Source organism: Corapipo altera, unplaced genomic scaffold (genome assembly GCF_003945725.1).
Source record: "Corapipo altera isolate COAL_440 unplaced genomic scaffold, ASM394572v1 55, whole genome shotgun sequence".
Classification (NCBI taxonomy): Eukaryota; Metazoa; Chordata; class Aves; order Passeriformes; family Pipridae; genus Corapipo; species Corapipo altera.
Genome location: NW_020884882.1, coordinates 2,149,961 through 2,168,162, shown reverse-complemented (window position 1 = coordinate 2,168,162; position 18,202 = coordinate 2,149,961). Strand labels below are relative to the sequence as shown.

The 18,202-nt window shown below is 40.2% G+C and overlaps 1 protein-coding gene across 1 annotated transcript in view; it reads right to left on the bottom strand.

The window, feature by feature from the left end:
• Nucleotides 1–1,398: 1,398 nt before the first annotated feature.
• The window catches only part of LOC113945755 (store-operated calcium entry regulator STIMATE), a 33,282-nt gene continuing 16,478 nt past the window's right edge, over nt 1,399–18,202 (bottom strand). Inside the window, exons 2-8 of the mRNA XM_027640289.1 lie at nt 17,177–17,225; nt 15,335–15,430; nt 11,467–11,588; nt 8,161–8,273; nt 7,188–7,265; nt 6,284–6,433; nt 1,399–5,429 (exon numbers count right to left, since the gene is read on the bottom strand). Coding sequence (XP_027496090.1) covers nt 5,313–5,429; nt 6,284–6,433; nt 7,188–7,265; nt 8,161–8,273; nt 11,467–11,588; nt 15,335–15,430; nt 17,177–17,225 — 725 coding nt within the window. The 3' untranslated portion in view covers nt 1,399–5,312. The remainder of the gene's footprint in view (nt 5,430–6,283; nt 6,434–7,187; nt 7,266–8,160; nt 8,274–11,466; nt 11,589–15,334; nt 15,431–17,176; nt 17,226–18,202) is intronic.

The window sequence follows — 18,202 nt, the reverse complement described above, 5'->3', positions numbered from 1 at the left end:
GGTTTTCCTTTATTGGGGGAATTATCTGTGGGTGAAGAAGTAGTTTGGATGTTATGTCCTCAGCCATTCCTTAGGTTGAATTTCTATTTTAAACCCCTGGCTTAGTAAACCAGAAGAAGCATTTATGCAGAACAGCAGTGCCTTTAGTAGGCCAACAAAGCAAAAATAAAACACTGATTTTAGAAAAAACAGCAGATTTTTTTCTATTGTACAAAGCAACACTTCTCCTTCTCTGCTGTTTCTCCACAGTCCCACAAGCGTCACTATTCCGACACTATCTGTTATGACAGGAAAATAACATTCTGCACGTTTAAAGCAAATATTTAGAATTCAAGACACTGAACTATTTTTCCCTTCAGCTTTCAAAATTGCTTCAGTTAATTGGTACTACATATTCCTCACTCGAAAGCAGCAGAGTTGTGCTTTCATGGCAATTTAATCTGTGCAAACAAAATCATTACACAAACAAAATTAAATCACTTCAACCTTGCCTGCCATTTAGGGCAGGAGGCGAGGAGTTTACAGAGGTAGAGGGCATATCCTGAATTTTCCAGGACATCCCCATAGCCTGGACAGTTCCTTGATTGCACATTTCCTACACCAACACTCAACAACAGCCACAATCATTTCTTTGCACAGATCATGGGCTATTTTTCCTTACAAAAACCCCAAACTAAGTCTACAGTTACTTACATTTCAAAGTAGAAATTCTGTTCCCATGGCTGAGGTCCTCAGATCTGCCAAATGGGACATGAATGACAATGATACAAGATAGGCTCATTTATTCAATAGTGGCTATTAAAAAGAAAAGTTGATCCTCTTTAACCTTCCACTGCAACAGTAAGTGTGGAAAACTCCTTTGCTGAGAAATGGTTGCAGATAAAATATGGCAATGACCACAGAGAATTTGGTGAATATACACAGGTGCCACTGTGGGCTCCAGATCTTACAGAAGATTTCTCCTCCAGGGAAGTGTTAACACCCCTCAGGGGGCTGACAGGTTTGGCAGAGTGAAGGTTATACTCTGAATTCCCTGTGAGGATGAACTGAATATGGGGCTGCTTGGAAAGTAATGAAAGTAATGGGCAAATGTTATCCAGGAGTTACAGAGGTAGGATTGGATTGATACTGTGCAGCTCCAGCCCTGAGAAAGCCTTCCTCAGGGAACAGATCCGAGAGGAGCCTGCAAGGATTCTAAACAAAATTTGCAACTTAATAGCGGTTCTTCCAGCTCAAATGGGATTAAGGTAAATGGATATACTGAAATTAAAATCAACAGAAGAGTGGACAAAATTAGACCTGAATTTAAACTCAAGTAGCAAAACCTGCTTCCCACAGGAGCACACTATAAACACTGAAACACAGGGACTTCGAAACAGAGCAAGTATAAAACAAGTGTACAAATCTGTAATAAGTCCAACTTTATTGTAAACCATTATACAATGTAATTACATCAGATACCTTTAAAAGTTTAAGGTAACACCACTGATTAAACAATATGGTCCGAACAGAGGGCAGCAGAATACAGCTGTTGGTTTTGCTCACATTGGCTATACTCTGAATTCACCTACAAACAAACCCCACATTCAGTTTGAGACGGATACCCACGCAAGACAAAAACACCTACAAAAGAGTCCCTTTTTTAAAGATACTGCAGTTTTACTTTGTAAAACCATAGTAGTCATTTTCAGTAATTGAATTGGAAACTTCCCCTAAAAAAAGTTTGCACGCCTATGCTGTAGATGTAACTCTGACTCGATGTGGCCGAATTTATTCGCTTTCACTACTGGTTTCTCCTGTAAAAAGCACAGCAAAGTTGCAAACACGGGTTAGTCAAGCACAGTGGCAGAGATTCCTTGTGATGCTCAGCTCTGAGCAGAGCGGGAGAGCCCAGGCCTCCCTCCCCAGGCACGGCAGGAACGGGAGCAGACACCTGCCAGAGGGGATCACTTTGCATTGCTCTAATTTGCAACTCAGTTTCTGAGTTTTCCCTGAAGAAAAGCTATAGTACATTTTAGTTAGCAACATTAACAGACAGCATTCACCTACTTAAAGTAAGACAAGGGGACCTGAACGTATTAAAGCCAGAACTTGAAAACCACATATTAGACAACACCAGTGTTTTAAGTTTATGCAGATGTCACAGGTCAGATCCCAGAAGCAGTTAATACATTTAAGTTGACCATTTGCAGTAAATTCAATCTCCACCAATACCTCTGTGTCTCTTCTCTCAGTTATAATCCCTTTCTCTTACTTTGGCATAGACTACATAGCTTATTTTCACTAAACAGAATCACATTTCCTAAGCACAGCCTGAATTAAACCTTTGCTATGAGTTGTCCCAAAGTACAAATACAAGCAGAAATCCGAGTGCCAATTTTAGGATAATGCAAATGTTGAGAAGTTCCAATACCATTACTGGATCAACTCCTTTTGAAAAGTCTATTTCAGACTGTCCTGCCAGTCAGTGAGCAGTAAGACACAGTGAAGCACTAGGCACATATTCCCTTCTCACACTTACAAGCTCATCAGACAAGAGCACCTGTTCTACTTGTACCTACGGCAAGAATTCCAATATTTACCTTACAAAGAGGAAAACCACCAATTTACATCTTCCATCTCTTTCCCAAGACAGCAAAGAATGAATAGGAAAAGACCTCAGATTTTGTTATTTAGCTAAAGTTGTGAATAAAATTATTGTCTTAGGAGAAAGAGCTGAATTTTCCCCTTTGAAGGTTGCTCCTCCTGTTACTAATGTGGTGTTTAAAATATTTCTGTGTCTTTGGCTCATAGTGCTTTACTATATCATCTTGCTAGGCATACCAAAATCTCACATCAAGTGACATTCAAGCACTTAAGACATGAAAAATTAGGCATTCAGGACCTTTGCTACAACCGTCTTCAACAAACTGCTCCACAGCACTTTACACTGGTTTGTACTTGGTCAGTAAGCTTGAGGTCTGCTGAAAACAAATATTTTCACATGATTAAGGCCATAATCTTATACTGACAATTCACAGACTAAACATGAGACTAGAATCATTTTGATAACTGAAGTAACTGGAGGGAAGAGGAAGATAAAATGCAAGCTCGGACAGTTCAATCCGCGCGTGCTGCTCAGGTGTCTCAGCGGGTGAGGACAGCGAGGGCTGTGCAGTGGGACACAGCACACGTCCAACAGCTTTATGTCACTGCCTGGAACAGAACAAATCCTATGCTAAAAGAAATAAATGCTGACATTTGCGACAAGAGCCAGTCCTAGCTCTTAATCCCTTTGGAAAAGCGATCTGTACAAGACTATTCTGTTGCTGAAAATGAATTCCTGGAAGTACTGTGCTTCTGGAAACCCGCGCCCACCCAGTGGTAAATCATCAAGAGAAGATGCAAGTCACACAATCAATAAAAAAACCCCAAAAAACCTAAAACAGAGGCAACACTGATTAGGGACATTTCCCTATCCCTACCCCCCCGACGTCAAAAAGAACTCAGTTAAGCTCCCGATGTCATTATTTTGTAGATTTAGTCTAAAAGAAACACTAGTGCTGTAACTTATTGCAGTTCTGACATTTCAGTGCACAGTAATGAAGGTCAGTGGCTCAACTAAAACCTCAGGTTTGGTAAAATGGCCCTTGGAGCCGGCTGGACACGCTGAGGTCTGGGAGCATGGTGTTCACCTCGGCAGCCACGCAGGGAAAAGGAATGCTGGAGTAGTGACAGTAAGCACGGGAGAGCACAGCTCAGCATTTACTAAGGCCCATTTAAGTGGTCTGGATAATAAATCACATTAAGACCTAGTAAATCTATAAAAAAATGTAAAAAATCTTAAAAAGTTCTGAGCAGTTTTCCAATGAAACTGGTTTGGTTTAAGGCTTGGGACTTTCCTGGTGTCCAGATCCTACAACAGATTTGCACTTAAGGTCTGTTGTCACCCCTTTGACACGTCGGCTTGTCCTGCACAAGGTTTAGCTAAGCAAGGAAAGCTGTCAGAAACAATCATTGAGGAAATATGCAAAGCAAAAGGATGTCACTGAAAACATGTCTGCTAGGTTTCAGATGAGCATGTGTTGTCAATTATCAGAAGAGAGACACTGAAAACCACAGAAATTCTGTAGTAACAACTGCACTGTACCCCTTGGGTTGTTTGTTTGTTTAACTGCTAAAGGATAATGAGACTTTATGGAAACGAAACAGGAGAAATTTTTTTGTTGTTGCTGTTAAGCACACTAAATAGAGGACTGTTTTTCCAACAAAAACCAAGGGACAGAATTATTTTTTGCAATATTGTAGCACAACTGCTTCAGTCAGATCACGGTCCTGTACCGCAGGCCCTACAAAAGGAAAAGTGTCAGAAGTGTTCCATCTCTTTTGGGTCATTTGAGAGGTATGCACGAGAGACTTGCAGGAACAGAAATAATGAGTCATCCACAGATACTCATTTCACAAATAACCATCACAACGGATTTTTGTCACACACTAAAGTGCACATCTGTCAAATATGCAAACGCCACCTCCTATTAAAAAAGGTATTTTCGAATTATGTGGTTGAAAGCACACATAGGACTGCATTTTTAGTGATATTTGGTGACTTCAGTAGTGACAGAGAGCTCTTCCCTTTGCAATCCCTTTGTCTTAAACCAGGACATAAGGATAAATAAGATTTTCACTACAAATATTTTGACCTGTTCTGCACAAAAAAAGGGAACTGCACCCTTTTCTCTGACAAAGAGAATCTTTAAATACAACTGTATGAAAATATAACTTAAATATAAAATAGTCAAATAGATTTGAGGAGACTTGGAAAAAAATCTTTGTTCCACCTATTAGTTCCATAGGTACCCGGTAGCAAGTAAACATTTGTACTTAAAAAAATAATGTTAAGTTACAGCTTGTAACCATAAACTATTCTGCTCTAGGAATTACGCTGCAAAAGCCAGTTTTAGTAATAAAACACACTCCTTTAACTTAGTCAACTCTGATGCCTTTTTGAGAACTTCTTACACTGTCTCATCAGTAACCAAAAGTGAAAGATTCTGATCTGTTTTCTCTGATCTTCTCTGACACAGAACTCCTTAGTGACTCATCCTTAACACCTCTGCAGTTTTTCACGCATGATGAGAAGACATTCTTGCATAATTGGTCAGTGTGTCTGTAGTGCAACTGAGCTGGAAGTCTTCCAACCGCTTGCCTTCCGTTGGGAGACCTTGCTTTTTGAGTCAGTTTGTATGCAAACGGAGGTGCAATTGCAACATTAAACCCCACTGACGAAGTTCTTTTTGCCAGGAAACCTGCAGACACACAGGCCAGGGGCTGTGTCATACGGGCAGACCAAACCGGTGCTTCTTCTTCTTAATGGGTTTCAAGTTGGTCAGTCTGCGCAGATCCTCCTCGGCGTCCGACTCCTCCATCTCATCATCTGCTGAAATCAGGATCTAAAAACAAATGGCACGTGGACCAGTCACTCTTTCTTCTTTCTACTTTTAAACTTTTACCTTTTTTTTTTTTTTTTAAGCTTGTTATCAGGGAAGAGCTGACAGACCACAATTAGGATTTACTGCCTGCACTATCAAACACCATCACACATCCTATCTGGGAGCTCCATAGATTTCAAAGAGGGATGCATGCATATTAATCTCACTACAGCCACTGAGCCTAAACCTGCACCTCCAGAACAGCAGGGGCAGCTTGAAAGAGAATATTTAAGCCCTCTCTCCAAACTGGTACCACGGAGTCGTTTTATTAAGGAAAACCCCCTATAAATAGCACTGTTTATCACACAGAAAAGTTACATTAACTTACTAAAGCTAAAACAACTTACCCTCAAAGAAATGACCCATCCCTTCAGCTGAACTAAAAGCTGCTCACTTAGTGTAATTTAGAATAAAATTATGCTAAGGCAAGTATGTAAACAGTTCTCCAAAATCAGGTCAGTTGCCTCCACCAGCTCTCTCTCACTTTAAGCTATTAACCTCTCTTTGAATTAGAATTGTCTGTTTGTTTTGTATCCCCTGTGGGGTTTTTTTTAGAAGTATCTGCAGCACAGCTCACCTGGGATATTTAGATATGTTATTGTGTCTTCCTGCCCATCTGGAAGGAAATTAACTGCCAGAGTGGTGCAACAAAGACATTTTTCTTAACTGGTTCTCCACAGCAAATGCTGGGAACTGCTGCCAGGGGTACATGCACAGAAAATCAAACCTCAGCTGACAGTGTTCCAATTAAATCAATGGCAGGAGGGGTGAACTGGATTGATATTGCATTACTTGCAGCAGTGAACTCTACATACTTCTGACTCTGACTCTTCATGTGACGCTGCTCTCCTGTACCGGACTTTACTTCCATTTCTTGAATCTTGTCCTGCTTCCTTTTCTTCAAGTTTAGCTTTTGTCTTCCCTTTCTTCATAAGAAAATTATCTACTACCCAGAACATCAATGCCTGTCAAAGAGAAGGGGAAAGTGACAGTTCAGCTTTCTTCAGAGTAGAATAAGTTCATTTGGTCAGTATTTGGAGTTGACAATAATTCTGAATTGGCCAAACCATCTTGTGTGGGCACAGTGTCACGTGGCTTTTTACTCAGCACAGCAATGCCCTAGAACCCAGCTACTTGATTCCTTTGTGGAAGAGAAGAAAATCAGAAAAGTAGTGACTATTCACAGTGATTATATCTTAACTCTTCATGCAGCAAAGCTTTACCAGCAGTTATTAAATGTAAGGACACCCACTATTCCTGGCTCTAATCCCTAAATCCCGGATTCCTGAAAGAGTACACTTTGGGAAGTATGACTGCACCCTTGCCCTTTTCCTCTGCTCCACCATAGGCCAGCCTGTGGTCAGACACTGGATACTTCACATTACATCTGTCCTTAGACCAACTGCTTCCTGAAGCAAATTTCACTGTAATTTTATAATCTCTGTGTCAGTATTTCAGTATTACATCCAAACTACTGAAGTCATCAGGCCAAAGAGGTCTATGAGGCATTTCTGCCCCTCTCCTGAGCCCCATCCCTTAGCTCAGTGTGGATTTCAGCTTTGTAAAATCTACATATCCAGACATTTTATCCATTCCTTAACACCCCTTCCCTTAAGAACCAAGGTAACACTGTGTTTTAAGGACTAATGTTAATTAATGAAGACGTGCCAGAAAGATATCCAAGCAAACATTTGAGAGAAGTGTTCAAGTTGTACTAACATTAACAAAGAAGGGAACTATCAGCATGACGATGGCCAGCTCCAGCTGGGGGTTCTCTATGGGATTCAATAAAGCCACCTGTGAAAAGAAGAACATAAGTTCAGATCAGGGCAGCATGTGCACAAACTGGGTTAGGCAGTGCAATGTTCATGTGCCAGCTAATGCGACAGAAATAACGCAGATGAACCAAAAAAGGACAGTTTTGAGAAAAGCAAAGTACTTAGGACAGCTTATAAATTACCACAGATAAGTAAGTGGGGCTGACAAGAAACTTATCTCTGTCATTTTTGCTTACAGAAATCTGAGGAGCTGTGTGAGAATCATCTTGGACAGTTTAGAGCTGTGTGCTCCCAAGGAACATGTCTTAGGTTCCATCTTTAGGAAATTTAAACAGAGCAGAGTTTTACAAAATGCACAGTAGGAAGACAGCTCCCAAAGTAGTCCAGAGCAAACAACAGGGGTAAACTGGTTTTAATGGGCTGTAACAACATCACTTTCAATATTCAGCTGCAGAGTCTATCAAAATAAATATTTATCTAGTCATCAGCAATGGTTTTACAATCCACTGCAAACTTCTAAAGGCTACAGTTAAATCTATTAAAAAGGTCAGGCAAAGAAAATTCTTTAAAATTTAAATGCAAGAATATAAAATAGCCATAAGAATTAAATTATTTTCCTAATTAAAGAATTAAGAAAAGAGAGCATGTTAGACAAGGAGATAGAATAAAATTTTAGATATCAGAGTATATAAAAAACTCTTCAAAATATGATAGGATGTTCCTGGCAATGGATGCCAGGAAGCCTCATTAGCAGTATCCCAATTAAACTAAAAGAACATACCAGTACCACAGATTTAATCAGCAATGACTGCACACAGCTATGATGCCTGAACCAAACCCATAAACACTACCTAAAGTCTTTACAGCTTCCACCTGAAATTCATTTGTCTGTAAAATGCTGTAAAAGGACAAACCTCTTTCCACTGAGGTATAAGCAGCACTATGATGATGATGGTTTTCTCAAATGTCATAATCATTATGTACAGAGCACACTGGCCCACCCAAGCACTGCACTGCAGGGGGTCACCTGCAAGGAAGAAGGAAGGTTCAATACATGCAGAGATTTGATTTTACTTCACAGTAAATATCTCAGAAAAGCAGTGTTGGAAGAGGCAGCAGGGCAGCTAAATCCTCTTAAAGTGTCTTTTCTCAATTCCCTTTATGCTGCTCCTTCCCCTCCCTCAGCCTCACCCCATCTTTCAAAAAGAAACTGGACCTCACAGGACTTGACCCAATTCAGCAGTACCTGTAATATGAGCACTGTTTCATATAATCTGATGGAAGCAAGACAGATAAAGTTGCATTACATTTGTTTCCCAGCCCATTGTTAATTTTGACCCTCTATCATGATGCATGAAGTGTCTTGAAAAGGAAAACTTAAGGGAAACACAGCTGGGGGAAAACACATTTCCCTTCAGTCTAAGTAGAACTATGATTTTGCCACTCTTCCTGGGCTACCTTAAACATATTTTTTCTCTCTACAAAGTTCGTGACCATAAGTAACTGATCACAACTGAAGCAACATGTGCAAGAGCTCCTATGAAAAATATAATTGAGCAAAAAAATTAAGATCACAATTTCAGTGTGAAAGGGTTTGAAATTCTGCTACACCCCACTGTGGCAGAGTAAGAACCCAAGTGCATGAAGTTGTCTGCCAGATCAGGATGAAAACCACAAATATTTGACCAGGAAAACTTGTGCAGATTCTTAGACTCTATGAAAGAGAGCAGGAAAAAAAAAAGAAGAAAAAAGAGGGCTGTTAGGCCTAACAAGCTTTGCAGGTGAGTTCAAAGCAGCACTTCACTGGAAAACAAAAGGAAGGTCTGGAGGGGTATGACAGCACTTTAGTCTTTGCTGCAGCTTCTGCAACATCTTTAAAGACAGCTCAAAACTTTTAGCCTGGGGATGAATAATGGGCAATGGAAAATCAGATGCCTTTATGTGTTTGTAATGCATAATGGGCAGTTGCTACTTCCTTTTCTGGAACATTTCTGAAAGGCTTTCAGGATTAATAGTTGGTAATAGGCTGAGACTGTTTGCAGCTTAAATGCCACACAGAGAAACTGGTAAATCAGATTGGAGTCCAAAACAAAGCAAACTTCCTAACCACGTTTTACAGTGTGAGCTAATGATCAACACTCAACAAAATGCTCAAGTTTCACAACTACATACTGCAGCTGATGACAGTCTCTTGCAGAAAAGCTGGGAAGGTATGAACTGGATGGGTGGAGAACAATTCTGATATAAAGGAAAAAAGCTTTCACAATGAGAGTGGTTAAGCACTGGAGTAGATTGTTCAAAGGGGGTTCTTAAATCTCAAATCATGGACAAATTAACAACTGGACTGGACCATGCCCTGAACAACACACTTCAGCTTTGAGGTTAACCCTGCTTTGAGCAAGAGGTTGGATCACATCACATCTGGAGATCCCTTCCAACCAAATTTTTTCTCTGATTTTATAAGCCATGCAATTCAAGTTGTTAACATCACCACATCCAGAAGGTGCTCCCAAGAATATTTAGGACATTGGTACATTCAGAGGCTCAGTATACAAACTCAAATTAGAACTTCAATGTTAATGTTGAAGTCAAAGCTCTAATTCCATTTCTGAAGTCTCTCACAGCTTCTCTTGAATTCTGATTTTATACCTCTCATGTACAAGCTGCATTTATAGAATAATCCAGCAAATTAGTGGAAATCTTGTTACTGCGAGAAAAGCAAATAAAGAATGAAACTGAAACATTTTGAACCCTCTGCAGTGACAACTGTAGCAGCATCTTAGGAAAATGCTGGGCAGTGCAAAAGTATTCTATCCCAGTGTCTGCTACTGCCATCAGCTGCTTTGCAGAAGCACCGTTTTCAGACAGCTCTTGAACAAAATACCTGTTATTCCTCTATCCTGTGTCTTCTCTCTGTTCTTCAAATCCTGAAAAATTCTCTCAAGAAAATTCCAATTCACAGAACAACTCCAAAACAAATTTTCAATAGTTTTAAAGTCAGTACTCTCTACCCCACATGGCTGCAAGTAACTTGCTCTGTGAGTGGCAAACAAAGAGCTGGAGGGAAAAGATGCATCAGATCCAGTTTCTCAGCTTTGCCACATGAGAAGCAAAGACAAGCAAAGAGTCCACAGCACAATTCAGTTGCCAGCAGAGTTTATAGTCACCAAGAGGGATTTATCACCTGTTTGCTACTCACAGAGCTACAGCAGCCCAAGACAAGAAGGGAAGGAGAACACAGGGAACATTCTTTTCAGTACAGCTCATGACTGCTTGTCTCCTCTTTACATACTCAAATATATTAACTGATTCTGCACCTCTACTAAAATCCAACTGCTGACGTGATGAATCTGAAAATACAAAACTGGAAATATGAAGACAAATCTAATAAAATTTAAAATTCTGACATTAAAAAAGCCCCTGAGGGATCATCATGCTACTTTGTTCATAAATCAGCATGTGGTGCTGTTTTGCTGTACAAACAGCAACCATTTATAAATGCTGATATTTTGGTATCCGTTCCTTCCTTGAGGCATTTATGCTTAAAAACTATCCTCCATATAAAGAAGAAGCTTTTAAAACCAGCAGGACACTGCTATTTTTGTGACAGCTTCAAGTAATGAATCACCAGGGATCAAGTAATAGAGCTAAGAAGGGAAATGAGCTCACAGTGAGAACTAACTTGAGACAAATGATTATTTAGGCTCTAGAAACACAAACAACATCACTCAATCACAAGAAGAGACTTTTCTGGGGACAGGGGGAAGGCTCTTGTTTGTTTTCCCACACTTGATAACAAACTGAAATCACAGTGGTCTCCAAGCTGAGAACTTGGCTTTACTACTCCAAATAAAATGCCCCAAGATTTGATACCTGTCAATGAGCAGACCCCTGGCCACCCACGGGGTGGAGAAGAGAGAAGCCTGGAGAAGAGAAGGCTCTGGGATGACCTTATTGTGGCCTTCCAGTACCTGAGAGGGTCTTTTGACAAGAGCATGGAGTGACAGGACAAGGGGGAATGGCTTCACCCTGACAGAGGGCAGCATTGATCTTCGTAAGACACAAGGTGCATGATGAGATATAGAAGTTAAAAGAACCTTCATTACAAGTAAAATACTAAAATGATTGTGAAATAATCTTAAGATGAGTTAGGCACTGGCTGAAATACTCTGAGATTCTATCCTGGAAATCATTCCAGCCCAAGACCAGGGACCATTTACCATATTCCCCGAAGCGAAGGGACTCCCACTGCTGCCACTCCACGAGGCTGCTGACGGCTCGGATCCCGATGTAGATCAGCAGCATTCCTAAGGTGGCATCGAGCAAGAAGTTGATAAGGTACCTGAGAGGAAAAATGTAAAAGAAAACAAGGAGCAAAGGTCCATTTTCTACAGGTTCAGGGTATTTTAACACCACGATCGATAAAAGATCTATTGTATATATGTTGAGAAGCCAGAGTATGGAGAGCAATCATCTTTTAATGAACTCTGCTGTGTGCATACTCTACATAAACTCCAACATTAAATTATTCCTTTAAATTAAAACCAGATTTCCTTTTTACCATTACAGTTTTATTTTGCATGAAAACTCTACTTGACTAAAACCAAAGGAATAAGACCAGAAGTTACCTTAAAGACATCTCAATGAATTTGAAGGTAAAAAATCCAACCTAGAAGTTTCATGCCAAGGGGGAAAGTAAACACAACTAGAGCTTTTCTTGCTCAAGGGAGTCTGTTCCCTGCCCCAGCAACAAGCTGGGTATGGTATGAATACCATACCCAGAGAGTACAGTCACTGTTGAGGCCAAATTTCAACTTATTTTGTGTTAGGAACTGATTTACTTTCTTGCACTTCAGTTCTTATCCAATGAACATTTAAGTATTAGAAACAAGCCTTCCCAGGAAAAAATCCATAACCAAACCAAACCAGCCCTAAAGGGCCACAAACTGCTGCAATACTAATATTATTGTTTCAAAAGCAGCTTCTGGGGTCTTACCTATGCTTCAAAAAAACCAGAGATTTCAAATTAATTCTTAGGGTCATTCAAAGATGCAGCTGAAATTCAGAGCATTTTCTAAGTTGGTTTGGTTTATTTAATATCACCAATTTTAGCTGAACGAAACTGCATTTGAGAAAGAGCCAGCTGTAAGAGATATAGTAAATCCCTGTTATTGAGGTTCTTATTTGGTAATTCCAAATACTTAAGGTAAACCCTAGAGTCTATAGGAACTTATCTGCAGGGATAAAAACAGCAATCAGGGACCTGTGGGCTTCTGCAGCTGCAGAGACAAATCCACATGGGCCAAACAGCATCAAAAGTGTAAAGCAAAACAGAATATGTGCATTCAAAATAGTAAAAGAGGAGCTGCTCTGACCCTCAAAATCCCATTCAAGAGCAGGTGAAAATTAAAAATAGAGTGGATATTCCATAAGACTTCTAAAAATAGTTCTTTTCTAATAATTGTCTGGCAAATCTCAGTTTTAATTAACTTCATATTAGACAAACATTAGGACCCAGAAGGAGGCAAACTCAGCACTGACAAGCCTGCACAAGTCACGCTGAGGCCACAAGAGGCTGCTGTAAGCCCGCAGCAGGAAGGCAGCACCGGGAGCAGGGAGACACCTTCCCATCCCGTTACAGCTCACGGCACGGCCCGAGGATGCCCCGTATTCCAAGCACATCGCGCTCCCTCCACGCTCCTTGTGGGATGTGTGGCCTTAACCTGCTCCCAGGTCCGTGCCCCTGGCTGGGAGCTCGGGGACTCAGAGGCCAGAGTTCATTCTGACTTCCCACTCACAGTCGGGTACCCTGTGCTGCTCTTTCTATCCAAAATTCAAACAACAACCCACCCATCAAGGTGTTTTTAAGAGCTGTTTTGTCAGCTTTGATATGATCACACGCAGCACTACATCCCCCAACTAACAAATGGCAACTTCCACTTGTAGTTCTCTCCAAGCTCTGAACTACTGTGTTTTCTAAAACTACATTTTCTGGTTTTGTTCTGAAAAGAACCCAAAAGCTACAAAACAGGAAGGAACAGAAAACTACCCAAGTTTGAATTTGCTGAGTAAAATTATTATTATTTCGAGTCACAGACAGAAATGTTGCTTTTAGTCACTAGTTTTGACCCACTTTCAAATTTTATATATATTTTTCCTAAGACAGGACAAGCAGCTTTGGGTAATATTACGTGGTATTTTTTCTGCTAAAAAGAACCTACACCCTTGTCTGAGAAATTATACAGCTGCACACTGTAATTTCTGTTATCCTGAGAACAGTGGATAACATCAGTCTCTTGTTTTGTGTCATGTTACACTTACATTAAAGTGGCATTTGAAAATAAAATTATGCAGACTGCAGGAGAGAATGCACTTGTCAGTAAACCCTTTATTTTGAAGACACAGTACTCAGCACAAAGGTATTTTTAAAATACTGTAATAAACTATTGTGCTTTACCTTTAAGCACTGATAATTTTCGACATGCTTTGGGGAGCTCACTTGAATGTATACTTTGAGTTATAAAAGTGGAACGAAAGCAATTTTCACCTGCCAGTTTTTAAATCTGCCAGGAAATTCTTAAATCTGCAAGCAAGGAAAATCCCCACAATGATGCCTGGTATTACTGAATCTGTCATCATTCTAACTCAAACCTTACAGTTAATGTGCTAAAATAAATGCAATTTCCCTACCAAAATGCTCTGTGGTGGGAAGAGGGAAAGCTGTGTTTTCCTTGGGCATTTATAGCCTGTAGGAACACAAAAGAAACCAAGGGGGAATAAAGGAAATAAAACAGGCTTGTGCAGCAACACAAGCATATTCCTTGAGCTGTGTGTCTCCTTTGTTTAGCAAAGGACAACAAGTGAGCAGATGCCACTGAAGGGCCTGGATTGGTCCTAAAAGGCAAATTACTGGGTTTTCTAAAAGTAATTTCGCAGCTCCCATTACCAGGACCGTGTAGCTACTTCGAGCACGAGCCTTATCAAGAACAAACCCAAACAATTACCATTTGCTTCAGGAGCTCCTGTAAAGAGCCTGATGGGAGCAGAGGGATTGGAACAGCTCTGCTGGTATAAAAGTCTGGGAGACTTGGGATTGTTCAGCCTGGAGGAGAGAAGGTTTTGGGGGGAAATAATTGTGGCCTTCCAGGACCTGAAGGGAGCCGAGAAAGATGGGGAGAGACTGTTTCCAAAGGGCCTGGAGGGACAGGACAAGGGGGAGTGACTTCAAAATGAAAGAGGAGAAATTTAGGTCAGGTATATGAAAGAAATCCTTCCCTGGGAGGGTGGGGAGGGACTGGGATGGAATTCCCAGAGAAGCTGCGGCTGCCCCATCCGTGGAGGTGTCCAAGGCCAGGTTGGATGGATCTCTGAGAAACCTGGGATGGTGGAGGGTGTCCCTGCCCATGGCAGGGGGTTGGAACTGGATGATCTTTAGGGTCTCTTCCAACCCAAACTATTCCATCTTCAGGTTTAACACACTACAGTGCCACGTTCATCTGTTGAGTCACAGCGCTCCAAGCGTGACATTGCAAAATTAATTTCTGCTGTGAGTGCCTGACTGCTGAGCAGGATTTCCCAGTTTTAACAAAATGAAAACAATGCTGCAGCAGTGAATGCAGAGTTTAGAAGAAAGTAGAAGCACGAATGAGTTTTGCTAAATAACCCTGAAAGCAACCTGCCTTTGGATGTGAGCTTGGCTTTAACACAGTGAGCAGAGCACTTGGAGGTCAGTGGGCACAACTGGATACTCATTGCCTTTGGTCCCAGCACCTCCTTCAGTAAACAGACTCTCACTACAATGAGCATCCCAAATCCTCACTCATTCACTGCAGAGGGAGAAGCAGTAAGACTTTGCCCTTGGTCAAAAATATCTATATACAGCCCAGAATCCTGCCAGCCATGAATTTAAAGAGCAGAACTCCGATCCTTGATCATTAACCAAGCTTAAACCACACGTTTTTGAAAGTGATTGATTTTTAGAATGAAAACTGTTTTTTCAGCTCTATCTTACCCTACCATCCACATACACCATCAAACTCAGCTACAGAACTTCCACAAAGACCAATCATTCTAAAATTAAACACTCACAGTGAACAGGGGTCTTCTTCTGTAAGGTCTGATAAATAGACATTTGCAAAGTGGATGAACAACATCCCTATGGCTTGCTTGGAAGTATCTAAAAACCTGTGGAGAGTAAAAACAGCTTTTAAGACACACAAAACTGTTTACATGATAAAGGTGTCATGGTATTTAGCTTATTTAACAATGTTCCATTTCAAATTCTGCCCCTGTTTTTTCTTGAATACTGCTAACAATAACTCAAATCATATTAACTTGAAACCTACCCCTGTAAATTTAAAGCCTATGGATATCCTCTTGGTATCACATGCATTATCCATGAGCTAATCCTCAATAAATCTAGCTAAGTCTTTAATAACCCCTGGGAAACAATGAGTATCCTGGCCTCTCTAGGTATTTTGGGCCTTTCATGTTTATACATTTTTAGCAAGTTTATGGCACAGACAAAAATAAAATCCTCATCACAGGCTTGTGGGTGAGCAATTTAATAGCTGGCTAATGAGTTCTTTATCTATAGTATTTTATTTAAAAGCCAACGTATTTTTTTATCTGAAAGTATGAAGTGGTTTCACCAAATTTTATCTGTAGTACAACAGCTTAAAACACACTGCAGAATTCCAACCTTGACAGCATTATCTTCAAAGCAGATGACAAAGCCAGAGAGAAAGTTGTTTGCCACTTAAAGGGAAATATAAATACCCCATTCAGATACCGATTCAGTATTGACTCTGACCCTTACCATTCTTTTACCATCACCCTTTGCACAAAACCAAAACTTTCAGTGGGCATTTTATTAGATGTTAAATGTAGAAATCACAACAAAAGTATTCTGCAGGCAAGAGTGTGTTCTTTATACAGAGCAACACCCATTTTGCCTGTTGCTTCCATGTCTAAAAAGATCCAAACACCCCAACAGACCCAAATGACATTTCATGCCTGAATTCATCTACTCTCCCTGATAACTTTGTCTTAAAGCTCCTTCTCTTCATTCACTGCACGACACAGAAAGCAGAGTGTTGGAGATGAGGCAGGAAGCCAGTGAGTTACTTATCTAATCAGTGTGCCAAGCTAAAAATAACAATACTTGAGTTCCAGAACAAGATTCTTTGCTTAAAAATTAAGGGCTATCACTGCACTTGTCAGAATTTCAGGCTGAGGTAGACTGTAGCACACCTCAGATGTAGATTTTGCATTTATTTTTTCAATAAAATAAAGGTCAAGATTAGTTTTGAAAAGCAGCACCCTACGAGGTGAATTTAAACCACTGAAACCTTCAACAAGCAGAATGACAACCTAACATTTACACCAGTCTAAAAACTGGTACAGCTGATGTTGCATTGCTTCAACCCAGGAACTTTTAAAATGTAATAAACACCAATACACTTTTTATACCTTGTATTCTTTTATGGCTGATGTATTTCTATCTTTCATCATACTGTTTTCTATTTGATACACAGTAAGATAGCTACAGAACATGGAGTTCTGTTTAAGCCCAGCTGAGAGCTTCCTGTAAGCTTATTTAAGTTTGTGGATGTTCAGAGGAACCTTAGGGCAACTCTGAGTTTCCATGTTCAGGAGGAACCACAACCTGAAGCTTTATGTCTAAATGAACATCTCTGTAGAGATTCCTGGAAGTGTTTAGCAAGAAAGGCCTCACCAGAAAACACACAGAAGGTAACTTTTCACTGACTCATGTATTCTGGTAACGTTTTTGGTTCCTCACTGTCAATCACCAATTTCTTGCCATCACTTTTCTCTATTTTAATCATCATATGCAAACAATAGTCCCTTCAATTTCTAAAACACGCAAGAAACAAACAAAAATTCAGAATAAAGCCTGCAGAAACCCACCATATCCTCCAGGGACGTCTTTCGTGCTTTGGTTCTCTGAAGCGCTTTACTAAAAAGAAAAAAAATAAAACAAAAATTAATTGAAGACTCTCAGCAACTCCCAAAGCCAAAAAAAAAATAAATATAGAAAAAGCAAAGCAAATCATCTTGCAGAAACGTTACATTCTGTGATAAATTGGATCTTTCACTACTGCACTTTATCAATCTCCAAGGATCCATGTTTAAAGAAACTGGCTCCCTTCCATCACCTTCAAGTTTCTGCAGCTCCATCCTCTGAGTGCCTCACATGGAACAATAATCCATGTCCCACCATTCCATTGGCCTGAGCTTTTACAACGGCCCATCCAGGAAGTTTATTTTCTGACAGGAAAGCAGGGATTAGAAAAAGCTGTTTCTTTTGCTCACTGGAGTCCAAAAGTCCAATTGGAAAGTGTTCTTGTAATATGGGGCAATATTATCAGGTAAATTAAGTCAATAGGAGGACAAATACATTCTCTGACAAAGTATCTTTGTGTATGACAAGACTTTTGTGGGCAAACTGAACTGCAAAACGAAAGCAGGACGGATGTTTTTTAGTCAGATAATCCCTTCACAAAAAAGGGTGATAATTGTTACATATTAAAAACTCAAAAAAAATCCATAGTAAAATTAATGCCAATTATAATAAAGGCAAAAAAACCCCCTTAAGTTTGTTTGTTTTGATTTTCATACAGTTTATAATACAAATTGTTTGGGTGTCTGATAGAAAGCTCTTCTCACACCCTGCCCAGGTCCACGTGGAAGGATCTAGATGACTCATGAAGGAACAAGTGTAGGAAAATAGAGAGACAAGGGGATAAAACCAGTTGCTCAGTTGTAAACAGTGGCTGGTCCATACATTTGTACTGTCTGACCTGCAGCTGTCCTATCTTCTTAGGAAATCCCATTTCTAACTCCTTCTGGGACTTCCTACTGGGAACACACACTCAGCCCTGCCATGGGTTGGACCACAAACTTATTTTCTGTTACTGCTGCAAGATACTAATT